The following is a 19,812-nucleotide window of genomic DNA, read 5'->3' on the forward strand; positions in this document are numbered from 1 at the left end:
GACGGAGGCTAGTGTATGGCTGAGCGAGTTGCTGTAGTCTGCGGGTGAGGCGGTGGTCGGGTCTGGAGACAAGGTGGCGGTCGAGTGTGGTGAACAAAATGGCGGCGCCCACGACGTTGAATAAAATGGCGGAGAAGATGGCCGCCCCCACAACTCACATGAGGCACTGCCGGCGTCGGTGGCCTTGATCAAAGATGGCCGCCCCCACGACTCACGAGGGGATACTGGCATCTGTGGCCTTGATGAAAGATGGCCGCCCCCACAACTCGCATGAGGCACTGCTGGCGTCTGTGGCTTTCCCCCTGCAGGCCTTCGCGAAGTGGCCTTTCTTGTGGCAGTCAGAGCCGGTCGCATTTTTTGCAGGGCAGCGTGCCCTCGGGTGTTTCGCCTGGCCACAGAAGAAGCAGCCGGCGGCCCGATCGCGGGGCTCCGATGTCGCAGCCGGTACCGGGGGTGGCGGTCCCGATCGGTTCCGGCACACCGACGCTGTGGTAGGTCCCAGAGGCGGCGGTGCGAGGGGTATTGCAGCCGGGGTCGGGCCCGAGTCCCAGGGTCGCGCAGCACAGTGCCTGGAGTACGCCTCGAGGTCCCGATGGGCCACTTCCAAGGAGCGAGCGAGGGTAGCAGCTGTTTTCAGGTCGAGGTCCTTTGATTCCAGCAGTCTTTGCCGTGAGTAGTCTGACCGAAGGCCTTTCACGAAGGCATCTCGGATGTTTCCATCTGTATGTTCTGCAGCTGTTACGGCTTTAAAGTCACAGTCCCTGCCGAGTATTTGCAGCACCCGTAAGAAATCATCAACCGACTCTCCTGGCTGTTGCGAGCGGAATCTTAGGAGATGCCTGGCGTACATTGAGTTTACAGGGCTCCGATACTGTTCTTTTAGCAGGTTGAGGGCGTCCTCGTATGTGGCAATGTCCCGGATGAGTGCAAATACTTTAGGGCTCACCTGAGCGGTCAGAACTCTTAGTTTGGATGCCGGAGGCACGCCGGATTCTCCCAGGTAGGCTTCGAAGCAGCTCAGCCAGTGTTCGAAGTCGAGGGCTGAATTCGCAGCCTGTGGGTTTAGATCCAGGTACGGCGGCCGGAGGGCTTGTAGCCAGGCCGGCTGCTGGGGCTGTTGTAGATGGCCGTTTGGCTGAGGCTGTACGTCTGACTGGTCGCTTGGCTGCTCCGTTGTAGACATTTCAAAATTTAGCCAATAAAATTGATATACCTATCAATTCAGTTCATGAAAAGCGACGAGTTAAGTTAGTAACTATAGGTTTTTATTGGCTAAATAACAGAGCCCACCCTCGTGGGTGATCGGATCCAACAAGGAGGAATACCAGCCAGTCGACCACCTTTATACCTGGGCAAGCAGGCGGAGCCATGGGCGGAGTCAGCTGTGGTCAGCCCAGGTATAACAGCGTGACAAGAGGTGACCTTGTGTAGTGATACAACAGTGTAAACAGTGATAACCATAGTGTAACGATATAAACAGTGATAACCATAGTGTAACGATAGTGAACGATAAAAGTGGTTTACCACAGAGGATCCCATCTCCCCCCACCCGATGTGGTACTGAGCCCCACATAGAGCAGGAAGATCCCATCTCCCCCCACCCGGTGTGGTACTGAGCCCCACACAGAACAGGAGGATCCCATCTCCCCCCACCCGGTGTGGTACTGAGCCCCACACAGAGCGGGAGGATCCCATCTCCCCCCACCCGGTGTGGTACTGAGCCGCACACAGAACAAGAGGATCCCATCTCCCCCCACCCGGCGTGGTACTGAGCCCCACACAGAGCAGGAGGATGCCAAGCCCCATCCCAGTCTCTGCTAGGTTAGCTGATCTCGGCAGGGGTCAAGGTGTCGCTCCAATTGACCTCTGGGCTAGAGAGAGTGTCTGAAAAGGAAAACCAGCCGGGCTTCTTGCTCCCAGTCGCTGTCCAGTGACTCCTCACTGGCAGACAGGATCGGCGGTGATGTCTGCTATAGTCAAATACCCCGCGGGAAAGGGGAGCGGAAATCATAGAATCTTAGAGCACGGAAGGAGGCCATTCGGCCCGTCGTGCCTGTGCCGGCTCTTTGAACGAGCTGTTCAATTTAGTCCCACACGCCGGCTTTTTCCCCATGACTCTGCAAGTTAGTCCTCTTCCAGTACATGTACAATTGCCTTTTGAAATTTCCCATAGAATCTGCTTACTCCGCCCTTTCAGGCCACGCGTTCCAGATCTTAACAACCCCCTGTGTGGAAAAAAACTTCTCAATTCCCCTCTAATTTGCCAATCACCTTAAATCTGTGTCCTCTGGTTACCGACCCTCCTGCCAGTGGAAACGGATTCTCCTTATTTACTCGATCGAAACCTCCTCATAATTTTGAACACAGTGTGAGAGAGAGAGAAAGAAAGAGATACATAGACAGAAAGACAGAGACAGGGAGAGTCAGGGGAAAAGAGAGTCACACAGACAGACAGAGTGAGACAGGAGCACAGACAGAGAGAGAGAGAGAGAGACAAACGCATAGACGGGAGAGAAATTATCCAATACCAGGCCCAGGGGAACGTGTTGATCTGTGGGGACCTCAATTCAAGAACGGGCGAAGAACTAGACTTCACCAATAATCAGGGAAACAATTACGTATTCGGGAATAACCACTTTGACATCCCTTCCCTTCCATACAGGCATAACTGCGACAAGCAGACAAATAACAACGGAAAACAGCTACTACAGCTCTGTCGAAACCTGGGTCTGTACATTGTCAATGGTAGGTTCATAGGAGACCTCCTAGGAAGATCGACCTATTGCTCACCTCTTGGCTGCAGCACAGTAGACTATATGATTACAGATTTGGACCCATCCTCTTTCAGAGCATTCACAGTCAAACCACAAACAACACTGTCAGATCACAGTCAAATTACTATGTATCTCAAAAAGACAGAAACAAACAACATAGAAACACAACCCAGTAAACTGTACAACACCAAAAAATCGTACAGATGGGCCAAAAACGACACGGAAAAATACCAGAAAACAATTAGCAATGCATCAACTCAAGCTCTCTTGGACACCTTTCTGGATAACATATACACTCACAATAAAGAAGGCGTAAACCGGGCAGTAAATAACCTAAACAATATTTTTGATAATTTGGCAACAAGTGCAAACTTGAAAGCTCGCAAGAACAAACCCAAAACAAAAAACTATGAAAAATGGTTTGACCCAGATTGCCATAACATGAGGAAAAAACTTAGAAAAATATCAAACCAAAAACACAGACATCCAGAAAACGAGGAATTACGCCTTACTTATTGTCAGACACTAACACAATACAGAAACACACTCAGAACCAAAAAAGAGCAATATATTAAGAATACACTCAGCTCCATGGAGGAATCCATTGATTCCAATTGTTTCTGGGACAACTTGAATACACTACACAAAAAACAACACGACGAATTGGCCATTCAAAATGGGGACACATGGGTAAACCACTTTGAAAAATTATACCAGAAAAACACACTAAGGCCAGAGCAACACCAAATATGCAAAAAACTGGAAAAGCTAGAAATGGCCATAAAAGATAACAAAAACCTGCTAGACTCCATAATAACAGAAAAAGAACTTTTTGAAAAACTCAAGGACCTGCGACCAGGAAAAGCTTGCGGGACAGACGGCATACTAAACGAGATGATTAAACACACAGACGACAAACTGAACTGGCTATCCTAAAACTCTTCAACTTGGTTCTGAGTGTCAGTTATTTCCCTGATATCTGGAACAAAGGACTCATAATGCCCATATACAAAAGTGGGGACAAAACCGACCCAAACAACTATCGAGGCATCTGTGTAAACAGTAACCTGGGGAAAGTATTCTGTAGCATCATAAACAAAAGACTTATAAACTTCCTTGAGGAGCACAATGTCTTGAGTAAAAGCCAAATTGGATTCCTGCCAAACTATAGAACATCAGATCATATCTTCACCCTACAGACCCTAATTGACAAACACGTTCACAATAACGAGCAAAATCTACGCATGCTTTATAGATTTCCAGAAGGCTTTCGACTCCATCTGGCATGACGGTTTATTCCTGAAACTTATCGAAAGCGGGGTAGGAGGAAAAACATATGATGTAATTAAATCAATGTATACAAACAACAAATGTGCAGTTAAAATTGGAGACAAACAAACAAAATACTTTCCACAGGGGCGGGGGGTGACGCAGGGCTCGCCAATCTCACCGACACTCTTTAATATTTACATAAATGAATTGGCAAAACTACTTGAACAATCTACAGCACCCGGCCTCACCCTATATGAATCCAAGGTTAAATTCCTCCTCTATGCAGACGACCTGGTTCTGCTGTCACCAACTAAGGAGGGTCTACAGCAGAACCTGGACCTGCTAGAGTCGTACTGCCAGACTTGGGCCCTGACAATAAATCCCCAAAAAACCAAAGTCCTTGTGTTTCAGCAAAGATCCAAACATCAGGGACCCAAAATAAATTTCACACTAGGAACAACCAAAATTGAACAAACCACTAACTACACATACTTGGGCTTAAAAATCAGTTCTACGGGAAATTTCAAACTGGCTGTGAATGAACTGAAAGAGAAAGCAAGAAGGGCTTTCTATGCCATCAAAAAATCAATCCAAATAGAAATCCCAATTAGCATTTGGCTCAAAATTTTCAAATCAGTAATTGAACCAATTGCACTCTATGGCAGTGAGGTATGCGGACCGCTAACACAACAAGAATTTGCAAAATGGGACAAGCACCCAATTGAGATCCTACATGCAGAATTCTGTAAAAGTATCCTCCGGACTCAAAGGAAAACAGTAAACAATGCATGCAGGGCGGAACTAGGCCAATATCCATTAATAATCACTATCCAAAAAAGAGCCACCAAATTTTGGAATCACCTTCAAATGAGCAACCCCCAATGCTATCACTACGACGCCCTGAAATGCCAAGAGCTGACCATAAAGAAGAATACCCTCAGTCAACTAGTCCTGGGACTCAGCGAAGTAACTACTAACAATACTAACAATAACCAGCCCCAGGACAGTGACAGGGTAACACAAAGAATTCGACCCAACACAATCGTCGCTAAGCAAAAGGAAAAATATCTCACATATTGGGCAGAAACAACAAAAACCCAAAGCAAACTCAATTGCTACTTGGCCCTAAACAGACAATACAACATAGCTGATTACCTGACCATGGTAAAGGATAACAAACTGAGAAGAACCTTGACAAGGTACAGACTTAGCTAACATAGCCTAGCGATCGAAAAAGGCAGACCAGGCTGCCAAGAGAAGACAGGATATGCTCTCACTGCAGTCAGGGAGTAGTGGAGACAGAGATGCACTTCCTCACAGCCTGTGAAAAATATCAGGGCATCAGAGAGAATTTCTACCAAAAATTCTCACAAATATGCCCTGAATTCAGAAATCTGAATGACAACCAAAAACTCCCATACCTACTGGGAGAGGAGAGAAGCTGTGTAACACTGGCGGCACACTATGTTACAGCTTGCCATGAACAGAGGGACAACCAGTAAACAAATGCGAATGTATATTTATACACTCAGGGATATACCTGTTTATACAATGTATGAATAGAACTGCGTTTATGTGTTCAACCATAAATGTATTTTGATGCTTTGGCAACATAAGATGTACCTTATCATGCCAATAAAGCGATTTGAATTTGAATTTGAAAAAATTGAGAGAGATATGCACAGAGAGCGAGAGAGAGACAGAGAGAAAAAGATAGAGGAAGAACAGGCAAGAGTCTTGTCATTGTGATCCACGTTTGAACCTGTGCCTGTTTCCCGCAGTGTTACCCGGACCTCACCCTACACGGCCGAGAACCGCCAGCGAGCGTCATGTTTAACTCAGACGGTAAGTGGTACTTAGCGAGTCGCTGTCTTTCGGTCAGGATGCTTCCCTGCGTGTGAGGGACGCTCAGTCGGACCGGGAGCTGCTCTGAGAGGCTAGAATCCTATTTCCCTCACTTTCAGATACCTGCTTCTGTCCCCTTTTGCTCCCAGTTCACCTCCTGTCTCTCTCTGTCCCTGCCTCGCTTTTCCCCTTCCCCTTTCTCTTTTCCTCACTCTACCCGGTGTGGGGTCATGGGATCCTCCTGCTCTGTGTGGGGCTCAGTACCACACCGGGTAGAGGGGGTCATGGGATCCTCCTCACGAATGAGCGGGGATCTCATTGAAACTTATAAAATTCTAACAGGACTAGACAGACTAGATACAGGAAGGATGTTCCCGATGGCGGGGGAGTCCAGAACCAGGGGTCACAGTTTAAGGATAAGGGGTAAGCCATTTAGGACAGAGATGAGGAGGAATTTCTTCACCCAGAGAGTGGTGAACCTGTGGAATTCTCTACCACAGAGGGCGGTGGAGGCCAATTCATTAAATATATTCAAGAAGGAGTTGGATATATTTCTTAAAGCTAAAGGGATCAAGGGATATGGGGAGAAGGCAGGGACAGGGTACTGAATTTGGATGATCAGCCATGATCTCATTGAATGGCGGAGCAGGCTCGAGGGGCCGAATGGCCTACTCCAGCTCCTATTTTCTGTGTTTCCCTCTCGCTCTTTCTCTGCCTCTGTCTGTGTTTCTCTCTCCCTGTCTATGTGTCTGTTTCCCTCTCCCTCTCTCAGCCTCCCTGCTCCTGTGCTCTCTCGCTCTCCCAGCCTCTGTCTTTGTCTCTCTCTTTCTCTCTCTGTCTGTCTTTCTCTCTGACTCTCCCCCCGTCTGTCTCTCTCTCCCAGCCTCCCTTTGGTGCGCTCTCTCTGTCTCCAACTCTCCGCCATGGCTCAGTGGGTCGCACTCTCGCCTCTGAGTCAGAATCGAATCGTAGAATGGTTACAGCACAGAAGGAGGCCATTCAGCCCGTTGAGCTTGTGCCGGCTCTCTGCAAGACCACTTCAGCTAGTCCCACTCCCCTGTCCTTTCCCTGTAACCCTGCAAATTTCTTTCCTTCAGGTACTTATCCAACTCCCTTTTGAAAGCTGTGATTGAATCTGCCTCCACCACCCTTTCAGGCAGAACATTCCAGATCCTAACCACTCACTGCGTAAAAAAGTTTTTCCTCATGTCGCCTTTGGTTCTTCTGTCAATCACCTTAAATCTGTGTCCTCTGGTTCTCGACCCTTCCGCCAATGGGAACAGTTTCTCTCTATCTGCTCTGTCTAGACCCCTCATGATTTTGAACATCTCGATCAAATCTCATCTCAACCTTCTCTGCTCCAAGGAGAACCACCCTAGCTTCTCGAGTCTATCCACGTAACTGAAGTCCCTCATTCCTGGAATCATTCTTGTAAATCTTTTCTGCACCCTCTCTAAGGCCTTCACATCCTTCCTAAAGTGCGGTGCCCAGAATTGGACTGATGTGCCTTCAATAACCACAAAACTAGAAGTTATAGGCCTAGAAATTGGGTTTTGGCTTAGCCAGGGCTTTAGCGCCGGAAGTTAGTGCCGGCGCTAAGTCCCCCTGCGCGTGCCAAAAATTCAGTAGCGCCGCGCCCAAACGGCTGCCGGCGCTACTGAAGGGTCTTAGCGCCTGGAAAAGGGCGCTAGCTGCCGTTTAGCGCCGCAATTCCGGCGCTGCGGCACCCGATGCAGTGCGGCAGGCTGGGGAAGTGCAGGCCTCCTCCTTCCGTTAAGGAGGAGCTGCCTGCACCCGGCCGCGGCCCGCGCAAATCTGTTTAAAAATGAGCCCGGCACCTCGGACAAGTGCCGGGCTTGCATCTGTTCCGGGGGGGTGGGGGGGGAGAAGTCCGGGGAGGGAGCTGCGGGCAGGCGGCCGGCGGGAAAGCGGCCGGCCGCCGCGGGGCCTTTAATGCGCCGGCGCAAACACACGTTGGACTCTGTTGCCAGAGTCTTAGTTGCGGCTGCCACGGGCGAGGCGGCCGCAAGTGAATTTCGGCGCTGGGGCCCGTCGGCATGGCAACCGGGACGCTGCGCACACCGATGACGTCATCGGTGCCGGCGCAGTGCTACCGGTGCAACGCCGCTTTAGGGCCCCAGGGAATTTTTCAACTGGCCATAACTCTGGCGCTAGTCCCTCTAGCGCCTCAAAAGCGGCGCTAAGGCTAGTGAATTTCTAGGCCATAGACTTTAACAAGTTGGCTTTTAATCACTAAGATCAGAGCTAACATCTCAACACACCGACTGACTCACAGGAATGAGTCATACAGATCCTGAGATCTTTAAGTAAAAGAAGTCAGGGGCGGAGCCAAGAGCCAAGACCTGGAACCTTCCAGGTTAGTCAGGAAAGAGGAAGTGAAACTATACACCGTGTGGGGGAGGGTAATATCCATGAGTGCAAAACGAATACAGGCAAGACAAACAGATTTCATTACATTGACACAATACTCCAGTTGAGGCCGAACCAGTGTTTTATAAAGGTTCATCATAACTTCCTTGCTTTTGGACTCTAAGGGGTCGATTTTCCTGAAGCTGTCGGGAAGAAGGCGGGACTACAACTTTTGGGTTTTAGACCGGCCTACTTCGACGTCCGGCCAATCCGTGTGATTTTCCCTTGTTGAGCCCGCTCAGCGGGCTCAGCAGGCCAATTAAGGGGCAACAGGTGACATCACAGACTGCAATTTCATCTGTCAAGAGTTCTTGACAGATGAAATATCAGTGTTTGACAGCTGTTTGAAGCTGTGAAACACTGACAGTCTGAGCTCTAACATGAGTCCTTCTGCACAGACTCAGTTAGAACTCTCAGCAGCACTCAAAGCTGAAGGCTGTCACTTTTCACAGATCGCAGCCATTCAGCTTTAAGTCCCGGCTGAGTGATGGGCTCCCGACGGCTACAGGAAGAAAGGCTGTTAAGGTAAGTACAGGTAAGTAAAAATTCTTTACACACTTTAGACACACCAAACACACTTACCTTTGCACTCATGCACCCATCACTCACCTGAACACTGACATCGCGACCCCTCCAACTCCTTCAGCCCGACGGCCCGCCTGCTCTAACCTGGCGTGGTTTGGAGCCGTCGGGAATCCCACACAAAACCCCTACTTGTTAACAGGCAGTTAATTGGCACTAATCCCTTCCTGCCTGGTTTCGGCGGGCCCCATTGCGGGGCGGGTACCCGCTGCCTCTGAAAGTTGTGTGGAGCGGGGTTTTGGGCGGGATGCTGTCGGGACCCCCGATTTTGGGATTTCCACCCGCCCCCCCACACGCCTGAAACCCCGCCTGATGGCTCCACTAAAATCGACCCCATAGCCTCTATTTATGAAGCCCAGGATCCTGTATGTTTTTTTAACCGATTTCTCAACCTGCCCTGCCACCTTCAGCGATTTGTGCACACATGTATGTAGATGTATCCCAGGCTGCTGTGGGAGGCAAAGGAGGAGATTGCAGGGGCTCTGACACAAATTTTCAGAACCTCTCTGGCCACAGGGGATGTACCAGAGGACTGGAGAACAGCTAATGTAGTACCATTATTCAAGAAGGGTAGCAGGGATAAACCAGGGAATTACAGGCCAGTGAGCCTAACATCTGTGGTAGGGAAATTATTGGAAAAAATTCTGAGGGACAAAATTAGTCTCCACTTGGAGAGGCAAGGATTAATCGGGGATAGTCAGCATGGCTTTGTCAAGGGTAAATCATGTCTGACAAATCTGATTGAATTTTTCGAGGGGTGACTAGGGGGGTGGATGAGGGAAATGCTGTGGATATGGTTTACATGGACTTCAGTAAAGCTTTTGACAAAGTCCCGCATAGGAGACTGGTCAAGAAGGTAAGAGCCCATGGGATCCAGGGTGCCTTGGCGCGTTGGATCCTAAACTGGCTGAGTGGCAGGAGGCAGAGGGTGATGGTCGAAGGTTGCTTTTGTGACTGGAAGCCTGTGTCCAGTGGGGTACCTCAGGGATCGGTGCTGGGTCCCTTGTTGTTTGTGATCTACATAAATGATTTGGATGAGAATGTAAAAGGTATGATCAGTAAGTTTGCAGATGACACGAAAATTGGTGGGGTGGTAAATTGCGAGGAGGAAAGCCTCAGGCTACAGGACGATATAAACGGGTTGGTCAGATGGGCGGAAAAGTGGCAAATGGAATTTAACCCTGAAAAGTGCGAGGTGATGCATTTTGGACGGACAAATAAGGCAAGGGAATACACAATGAGTGGTAGGACCCTAGGAAGTACAGAGGGTCAGAGGGACCTTGGTGTACATGTACATAGATCCCTGAAGGCAGCGGAACAGGTAGATAAGGTGGTTAAAAAGGCATATGGGATACTTGCCTTCATTAGCCGAGGCATAGAATATAAGAGCAGGGAGGTTATGATGGAGCTGTACAAAACGCTGGTGAGGCCACAGCTGGAGTACTGTGTGCAGTTCTGGTCGCCTCACTATCGGAAGGATGTGATTGCTTTGGAGAGGGTGCAGAGAAGATTCACCAGGATGTTACCTGGGATGGAGTGCCTCAGCTATGAAGAGAGGCTGGACAGGCTGGGGTTGTTTTCCTTGGAGCAGAGGAGGCTGAGGGGGGGACCTGATTGAGATGTACAAAATGATGAGGGGCATAGATAGGGTAGATAAAGAGGAACTTTTCCCCTTAGTAGGGGGGTCAATAACAAGGGGGCATAGATTCAGGGTAAGGGGCAGGAGATTTAGAGGGGATTTGAGGAGGAACTTCTTCACCCAGAGGGTGGTTGGAATGTGGAACTCAATGCCTGAAAGGGTGGTAGAGGCAGGAACCCTCACAACATTCAAGAAGCATTTGGATGAGCACTTGAAATGCCATTGCATGCAAGGCTATGGACCAAATGCTGGAAAATGGGATTAGACTGGACAGGGATGGATGGGCGGCGCAGACACGAAGGGCCGAAGGGCCTCTTTCTGTGCTGTAAAACTCTATGACTCTATGACATACCCCCAGGTCTCTCTGTTCATGCACCCACTTTAGAATTGTACCCTTTAGTTTATATTTCCTCTCCTCGTTCTTCCTACCAAAATGTATCACTTCACACTTTTCTGTGTTAAACTTCATCTGCAATGCGTCCGCCCATTCTACCAGCCTGTCAATGTCCTTTTGAAGTCTATCACTATCCTCTTCACTGTTCACTATACTTCCACGTTTTGTGTCATCTGCAAATTTTGAAACTGTGCCCTGTACAACCAAGTCCAAGTCATTAATATATATCAAGAAAAGCAGTGGTCCTAGTACCGACCCCTGGGGAACACCTTCCTCCAGTCTGATAAACAACCGTTCACCACTGCTCTCTGTTTCCTGTCACTTAGCCAATTTCGTATCCATGCTGCCACTGTCCCTTTTATTCCATGGGCTTCAACTTTGCTGGCAAGACTATTATGTGGCACTTTATCAAATGCCTTTTGGAAATCCATGTACACCACATTACCCTCATCAACCCTCTCTGTTAGCTCATCAAAAAACTCAATTAGAGTCATAGAGTTATACAGCACAGAAAGAGGCCCTTCGGCCCATCGTGTCCGCGCCGGCCATCAAGCCCTGTCTAATCCCATTTTCCAGCATTTGGTCCATAGCCTTGTATGCTATGGCATTTCAAGTGCTCATCTAAATGCTCCTTGAATGTTGTGAGAGTTCCTGCCTCTACCACCCTTTCAGGCAGTGAGTTCCAGATTCCAACCACCCTCTGGGTGAAAAAGTTTTTCCTCAAATCCCCTCTAAACCTCCTGCCCCTTATCTTGAATCTATGCACCCTTGTTATTGACCCCTCTACTAAGGGGAAAAGTTCCTTTCTATCTCCCCTATCTATGCCCCTCATAATTTTGTACACCTCAATCAGGTCCCCCCCTCAGCCTTCTCTGCTCCAAGGAAAACAACCCCAGCCTGTCCAGTCTCTCTTCATAGCTGAAGCGCTCCAGCCCAGGTTACATCCTGGTGAATCTCCTCTGCACCCTCTCCAATGCAATCACATCCCTCCTATAGTGTGGCGACCAGAACTGCACACAGTACTCCAGCTGTGGCCTTACCAGCGTTTTGTACAGCTCTATCATAACCTCCCTGCTCTTATATTCTATGCCTCGGCTAATGAAGGCAAGTATCCCATATGCCTTTTTAACCACCTTATCCACCTGTTCTGCTGCCCTCAGGGATCTATGTACATGCACACCAAGGTCCCTCTGATCCTCTGTCTTTCCTAGGGTCTTACCATTCATTGTGTATTCCCTTGCCTTGTTAGTCCGTCCAAAATGCATCACCTCACACTTTTCAGGGTTAAATTCCATTTGCCACTGTTCCGCCCATCTATATCGTCCTGTAGCCTGAGGCTTCCCTCCTCGTTATTTACCACCCCACCAATTTTCGTGTCATCTGCAAACTTACTGATCATACCTTTTACATTCACATCCAAATCATTAATGTAGACCACAAACAGCAAGGGACCCAGCACCGATCCCTGCGGTACCCCACTGGACACAGGCTTCCAGTCACAAAAACAACCTTCCACCATCACCCTCTGCCTTCTGCCACTAAGCCAGTTTTGGATCCAATGTGCCAAGGCACCCTGGATCCCATGGGCTCTTACCTTCCTGACCAGTCTCCTATGCGGGACTTTATCAAAAGCCTTACTGAAATCCATGTAAACCACATCCACTGCACTACCCTCATCCACACACCTAGTCACCCCCTCGAAAAATTCAATCAAATTGGTCAGACATGATCTTCCCTTGACAAAGCCATGCTGGTTATCCCTAATTAATCCTTGCCTCTCCAAGTGGAGACTAATTCTGTCCCTCAGAATTTTTTCCAATAATTTCCCTACCACTGATGTTAGGCTCACTGGCCTGTAATTCCCTGGTTTATCCCTACTACCCTTCTTGAATAATGGTACTACGTTAGCTGTTCTCCAGTCCTCTGGCACATCCCCTGTGGCCAGAGAGGTTCTGAAAATTTGTGTCAGAGCCCCTGCAATCTCCTCCTTTGCCTCACATAGTAGCCTGGGATACATCTCGTCCGGGTCTGGGGATTTATCCACTTTTAAGCCTGCTAAAACCGCTAGTACCTCCTCCCTCTCGATGCTAATATGTTCAAGTATATCACAGTCCTCCTGCCCGATTTCTATGTCCACATCGTCCGTCTCCATAGTGAACACAGATGCAAAAAATTCATTTAAAACCCCACCTACATCCTCTGGCTCTACACACAGCTTGCCACTTTGGTCCCTAATGGGCCCTACTCTTTCCCTAGTTATCCTCTTGCCCTTAATATACTTATAAAACACCTTAGGATTTTCCTTTATTTTGCTCGCCAGTGTTATTTCATGGCCCCTCCTCGCTCTCCTAATTTCTTTTTTAATATCCCCCTGCACTTTTTATACTCCTCTAGGGCTTCCTCTGTCTTTAGTCCTTTGTATCTGCCAAAAGCCCCCCTTTTTTTCCTAATCCATTCTCGTACATCCCTTGACAGCCAAGGTTCCCTGGGCTTGTTGGTCCCACCCTTGACCTTTACGGGAACATGTTGCCATTGTACTCTCTCAATTTCCTTTCTGAAAGACTCCCATTGCTCCGATGTGGATTTTCCTTCAAGTAGCTGATCCCAGTCCACATTGGCCAGATCCTGCCTTATCATATTAAAATCGGCCTTCCCCCAATTTAGAACCTTTATTTCCGGTCCATCCTTGTCCTTTTCCATGACCACCTTTAAATCTCACCGAATTATGGTCACTGTCACCAAAGTGCTCACCTACTAACACTTCTACCACTTGCCCGGCTACATTCCCTAGAATTAGGTCCCCCGCCCCCTCTCTTGTAGGACTTCCTACATGCTGGCTCAAAAAGCTCTCCTGGATGCACTTTAAGAATTCTGCACCCTCTAAGCCTTTCACACTCTGACTATCCCAATTAATATTGGGGAAGTTGAAATCCTCCACTATAATTACCCTATTATTTGCACACTTCTCTGAGATTTGCCTACATATCTGTTCCTCCATCTCCCCCTGGCTGTTTGGGGGCCTATAGTACACTCCCAGCAAAGTGCTTGCCCCCTTTTTGTTTTTAAGTTCAACCCATATGGCCTCATTAGAGGAACCTGTTAATATATCATCCCTCCTTACTGCAGTAATTGTCTCCCTAATTAATATTGCGACACCCCCTCCTCTTTTACCACCCCCCACCCCCCCTCTGTCTCGCCTGAAGATTCTATACCCCGGAATATTGAGCTGCCAGTCTTGCCCCTCCCTCAACCATGTCTCCGTGATAGCAACAATATCATACTCCCATGTGTTCATCAACAACTTCAGTTCATCCACCTTATTCGTAAGACTCCTTGCATTAAAATAAATGCCATTTAGCCTTGCCCTACTCCCTTGTCCCGTTACATATTTGCTCTGCCTTCCAGTCTGACTTATTTTTTCCTCTATATTTGGCTGTACATCACCCCCTATTATAGCTCCACCCTGTATCCCATCCCCCTGCCAAGTTAGTTTAAACCCCCCCGAACAGTGCTAGCAAACCTCCCTGCAAGGATATTTATCCCGTTCTGGTTCAGGTGCAACCCATCCGATTTGTACAAGTCCCACCTTCCCCAGAAGCAGGCCCAGTGATCCAGGAAACTAAAGCCCTCCCTCCTGCACCAACTCTTTAGCCATGCATTCACCTGCTCTATCCTCCTATTCCTATACTCACTAGCACGTGCCACCGGAAGTAATCCAGAGATTACAACCTTTGAGGTCCTGCTCTAATTAAGTTAGTTAAACACGATTTGTCTTTAATTAATCCACACTTGTCCAAGTGACTGTTAATTTTGTCCCGGATTATCGTTTCTAAAAGCTTCCCCACTACCGAGGTTAAACTGACTGGCCTGTAGTTGCTGGGTTTATCTTTACACCCTTTTTTGAACAAGGGTGTAACATTTGCAATCCTCCGGCCCCATGGCACCACCCCCGTTTCTAAGGAGGATTGGAAGATTATGGCCAGTACCTCCGCAATTTCCATTTTTACTTCCCTCAGCATCCTAGGAGGCATCCCATCCGGTCCTGGTGACTTATCACTAAATACAGACAGCCTTTCTAGTACCTCCTCTTTATCAATTTTTATCCCATCCAGTATCTCAACTACCCCCTCTTTCACTATGACTTGGTGAAGACAGATGCAAAGTACTCATTTAGTACCTCAGCCATGCCCTCTGCCTCCATGTGTAGGTCTCCTTTTTGGTCCCTAATTGGCCCCGGCCCTTCCTTTTACTACCCGTTTATTATTTATATGCCTATAGAAGACTTTTGGATTCCTTTTTATGTTAGCTGCCAATCTATTCTCATGCTCTCTCTTTGCCCCTTATTTCCTTTTTCACTTTCCCTCTGATCTTTCTATATTCAGCCTGGCTCTCACTTGTATTGTTAACCTGACATCTGTCATACGCCCCCTTTTTCTGCTTTATCTTACTCTCTATCTCTTTCGTCATCCAGGGAGCTCTGGCTTTAGTTGCCCTACCTTTCCCCCTCGTGGGAATGTACCTCGATTGTACCCGAACCATCTCCTCTTTAAAGGCAGCCCATTGTTCGACTACAGTTTTGCCTGCCAATCTTTGATTCCAATTTACCCGGGCCAGATCCATTCTCAACCCACTGAAATTTGCCTTCCTCCAATTAAGTATTTTTACTCTAGGTTGTTCCCTGTCCTTTTCCATAACTAATCTAAACCTCATGATACTATGAGCACTGTTCCCTAAATGTCCCCCTACTGACACTTGCTTCACTTTTCTACATTTGCCGATGATACTAAACTTGGGGGTGTGGCAAACAGTGAGGATGACACCAATCGACTGCAACAGGACATAGAAAGGTTAGCAGAATGGGCAGACTAGTGGCAGATGGAGTTTAATACAGAGAAGTGTGAGGTGATGCATTTTGGCAGAAGGAACAGGGAGAGGCAATATACACTTAATGGCACAGTTTTAAAGAGTGTGCAGGGACAGAGGGACCTGGGAGTTAATGTGCATAGGTCCCTGAAGGTGGCAGGACATATTGAGAGAGTGGTTAACAAAGCATATGTGATCTTGGGCTTCATAAATAGAGGTATTGAGTACAAAAGTAGAGAAGTTATGCTGAACCTTTATAAAGCGCTGGTTAGGCCACAACTGGAATATTGCGTCCAGTTCTGGTCACCACACTTTAGGAAGGATGTGAAGACCCTTGAGAGGGTGCAGAGGAGATATACCAGAATCTCTCTCTGTGTTTTCTCTTTATCTCTCTCTGTCTCCCTCTCTTTGTCTCTGTCTCTGTCTTTCTTTCTGTCTCTCTACCCTGTCTGTCTCTCTCTCTCTCTAGCCCAGCTTCCCCTTCGTGCTGCTTCTCTCTCTCTCTTACTCTCTCTGTCTCCCTCTCGCTGTCTCTGACTTTCTCTCCCTGCCTTTGTCTCCCTCCCTCCCTCTCGCATTTGACAAATTTAAAGTTAATCTCCATTTTCCCTTGAACAGAATTCCTGGGCCCGGCTGAGAAAATGCCGTTGCTTTTCCAGGCAGCTCATCTTCATGTGCTGAAGGCCTTAAATTCCACAGACGACTTTACTTCCATTGTGAAGAACAATCAGGTCCTGATGAACGCCTCATGCTCCATGCTATGGCAGGTATGTTTCCAGCAAGGGGGCCGGCGGCACTGCAATTTTGGGGCTCGTAACTTTGGAAAAAATATTTCACGGGATGTGGGCATCGCTGGCAAGGCCAGCGTTTATTGCCTGTCCACTAATTGCCCTGAGAAAATGGTGATGAGCCTCCTTCTTGATCCACTGCAGTCCATGTGGTGAAGGTGCTCCCACAGTGCTCCCGGCTACCGACCATAGAGCACATATACCAGAAACGCTGTTTACGGAGGTCACGGACCATCATCAAAGACCCTACCCACCCCAGCCACAGTCTGTTCGCCCTCCTGCCATCTGGGAGACGCTACAGATGCATTCGCACCCGAACGACCAGATTTAGGAACAGCTTCTTTCCCAGGGCTGTCATCCTACTGAACTCCACAAATAAACTCTAAAGCCTGCACATCTGCCAATGCACTTTATTATGTTTATGTTAATGTATTACAAGCCAAATGAATGTTGAATGTTTAAATGTCTTAATCTAAACGTACACTCTCGGGAGCCGCAAGCCTACATTTTGTTGTACTGCACTTGTGCACTAACAATGACAATAAAGTTGATTATTATTATTATTATTATTATAGTTCTGTTATGTAGGCAGTTAAGAACATAAGAAATAGGAGCAGCAGTAGGCCATTCGGCCCTCGAACCTGCTCCGCCATTCAATGAGATCATGGCTGATCAGCGACCTCAACTCCACTTTCCAGCCCCATCTCCATATCGCTTGATTCCCCCAGAGTCCAAAAATCTATCGATTTCAGCCTTGAATAGACTCGGCGAGTTGCAGTATTTTAGTCCCAGCGACGATGAAGGATCGGCGATATATTTCCAGGTCAGGATGGTGTGTGACTTGGAGGGGAACTTGGAGGTGGTGGTGTTCCCATGCACCCGCTGCCCTTGTCCTTCTAGGTGGAAGTGGTCGCAGGTTTGGGAGGTGCTGCCGAAGAAGCCTTGGCGAGTTGCTGCAGTGCATCTTGTAGATGGTACACACTGCAGCCACGGTACGCTGATGGTGGAGGGGGTGAATGGCTAAAGTTGGTGGATGGGGTGCCAATCAAGCGGGTTGCTTTGTCCTGGATGGTGTCGAGCTTCTTGAGTGTTGTTGGAGCTGCGCTCATCCAGGCAAGTGGAGAGTTATTCCATCACACTCCTTACTTGTGCCTTGTAGATGGTGGAAAGGCTTTGGGGAGTCTGGAGGTGAGACACTCGCCGCAGAATACCCAGCCTCTGACCTGCTCTCTTTGCCACAGTATTTCTGTGGCTGGTCCAGTTAAGTTTCTGGTCAATGGTGACCCCCAGGATGTTGATGGTGGGCGATGGTAATAAGAACATAAGAAATAGGAGCAGGAATAGGCCACTTGGCCCCTCGAGCCTGCTCCACCATTCAATAAGATCATGGCTGATCTTGGGCTCAAAGCCACTTCCCCGCCCGCTCCCCATAACCATTCACTCCCTTATCTTGCAAAAATCTCTCTATCTCCACCTTAAATGTATTTAATGACCCAGCCTCCACAGCTCTCTGGGGCAGAGAATTCCACAGATTTACGACCCTCTGAGAGAAGAAATTCCTCCTCATCTCAGTTCTAAAAGGGCAACCCTTTATTCTGCCTTTGAATGTCAAGGGAAGGTGGTTACACTCCCTCTACAGTGTAGAGGGAGCTTTACTCTGTATCTAACCCTTGCCTGGCACTTGTGTGGTGCAAATGTCACTCACCACTTATCAGCCCAAACCTGAATATTTAGCTGCATGTGGGCACGGACTGCTTCATTATCTGAGAGGTTGCGAATGGAACTGAACACAATGCAATCATCAGTGAATACCCCCACTTCTGACCCTTATGATGGAGGGGTTGATGAAGCAGCTGAAGATGGTTGGGTATAGGCCTTCTCCTGCTCCCATTTCTTATATTCTTATGATCGCGCGTGGAGTGAATCGAATTGCTGAAGATTGGCAACAGCAATGGTGGGGGCCTCAGGAGGAGGCTGTTCACAGATTCTAACTGTTATCTCATAAAAGATACACAGCACCTATGAGAACATGGATTCGATGTTCAGCTCGCTGCTAAATGCCATCACTGCCAAAAACACAGCGATCTCAAGCGCCGTAGCCAAGGAGATATCAGAGTGGATCGAGAAGCTGGTGGAGGAAGGGGATAAGATAAAGAAGAGGTAAATGCGGTAGCACGGAATGACGAGGTCTGTCCGATTGGGGTGTCCCATCGCCGGGACTGTCCGATTGGGGTGTCCCATCGCCGGGACTGTCCGATCGGGGTGTCCCATTACAGGGACTGTCCGATCGGGGTGTCCCATTACAGGGACTCTCCAATTGGGGTGTCCCATCGCCGGGACTGTCCGATTGGGGTGTCCCATCGCCGGGACTCTCCAATTGGGGTGTCCCATCGCCGGGACTCTCCGATTGGGGTGTCCCATCACCGGGTCTCTCCGATTGGGGTGTCCCATCGCCGGGTCTCTCCGATTGGGGTGTCCCATCGCCGGGTCTCTCCGATTGGGGTGTCCCATCACCGGGTCTCTCCGATTGGGGTGTCCCATCGCCGGGTCTCTCCGATTGGGGTGTCCCATCGCCGGGACTGTCCGATTGGGGTGTCCCATCGCCGGGACTGTCCGATTGGGGTGTCCCATCGCCGGGACTGTCCGATTGGGGTCTCCCATCGCCGAGTCTCTCCGATTTGGGTCTCTCATCGCCGAATCTCTCCGATTGTGGTGTCCCATTGCCGGGTCTCTCCGATTGAGGTCTCCCATCGCCGGGACTCTCCGATTGGGGTCTCCCATTGCCAGGTCTCTCCGATTTGAGTCTCCCATCGCCTGGACTGTCCGATTGGGGTGCCCCATCGCCGGGACGGTCCGATTAGGCGTCTCTCATCACCGGGTCTCTCCGATTGGTGTGTCCCATTGCCGGGACTGTCCGATTGGGGTGTCCCATCACCGGGACTCTCTGATTGGGTTGTCCCATCGCCGGGTCTCTCCGATTGGGGTGTCCCATCGCTGGGACTCTCCGATTGGGGTCTCCCATCACCGGGTCAGTCCGTTTGGGGTCCCCCATCGCCGGGTCTCTCCGATTGGGGTGTCCCATCGCCGGGTCTGTCTGATTGGGGTGTCCCATCGCCAGATCTCTCCGATTGGTGTGTCCCATCGCCGGGCCTCTCTGAAACTATAGAACATCAGGTCATATCTTCACCCTACAGACCCTAATTGACAAACATGTTCATCAAAACA

At 48.9% G+C, this 19,812-nt stretch overlaps 1 protein-coding gene across 1 annotated transcript in view; it reads left to right on the forward strand.

Annotated features, from left to right (window-relative positions):
* Positions 1 to 2,553: 2,553 nt before the first annotated feature.
* The window catches only part of LOC147119639 (uncharacterized), a 34,478-nt gene continuing 17,219 nt past the window's right edge, over positions 2,554 to 19,812 (forward strand). The window contains exons 1-4 of the mRNA XM_085985182.1: positions 2,554 to 2,745; positions 5,828 to 5,891; positions 16,418 to 16,566; positions 18,596 to 18,747. Coding sequence (XP_085841308.1) covers positions 2,743 to 2,745; positions 5,828 to 5,891; positions 16,418 to 16,566; positions 18,596 to 18,747 — 368 coding nt within the window. The 5' untranslated portion in view covers positions 2,554 to 2,742. The remainder of the gene's footprint in view (positions 2,746 to 5,827; positions 5,892 to 16,417; positions 16,567 to 18,595; positions 18,748 to 19,812) is intronic.

Source organism: Somniosus microcephalus, chromosome 4, assembly GCF_052327205.1.
Source record: "Somniosus microcephalus isolate GS21.2 chromosome 4, FLI_Smic_1.0, whole genome shotgun sequence".
In the NCBI taxonomy this organism is placed as follows: Eukaryota; Metazoa; Chordata; class Chondrichthyes; order Squaliformes; family Somniosidae; genus Somniosus; species Somniosus microcephalus.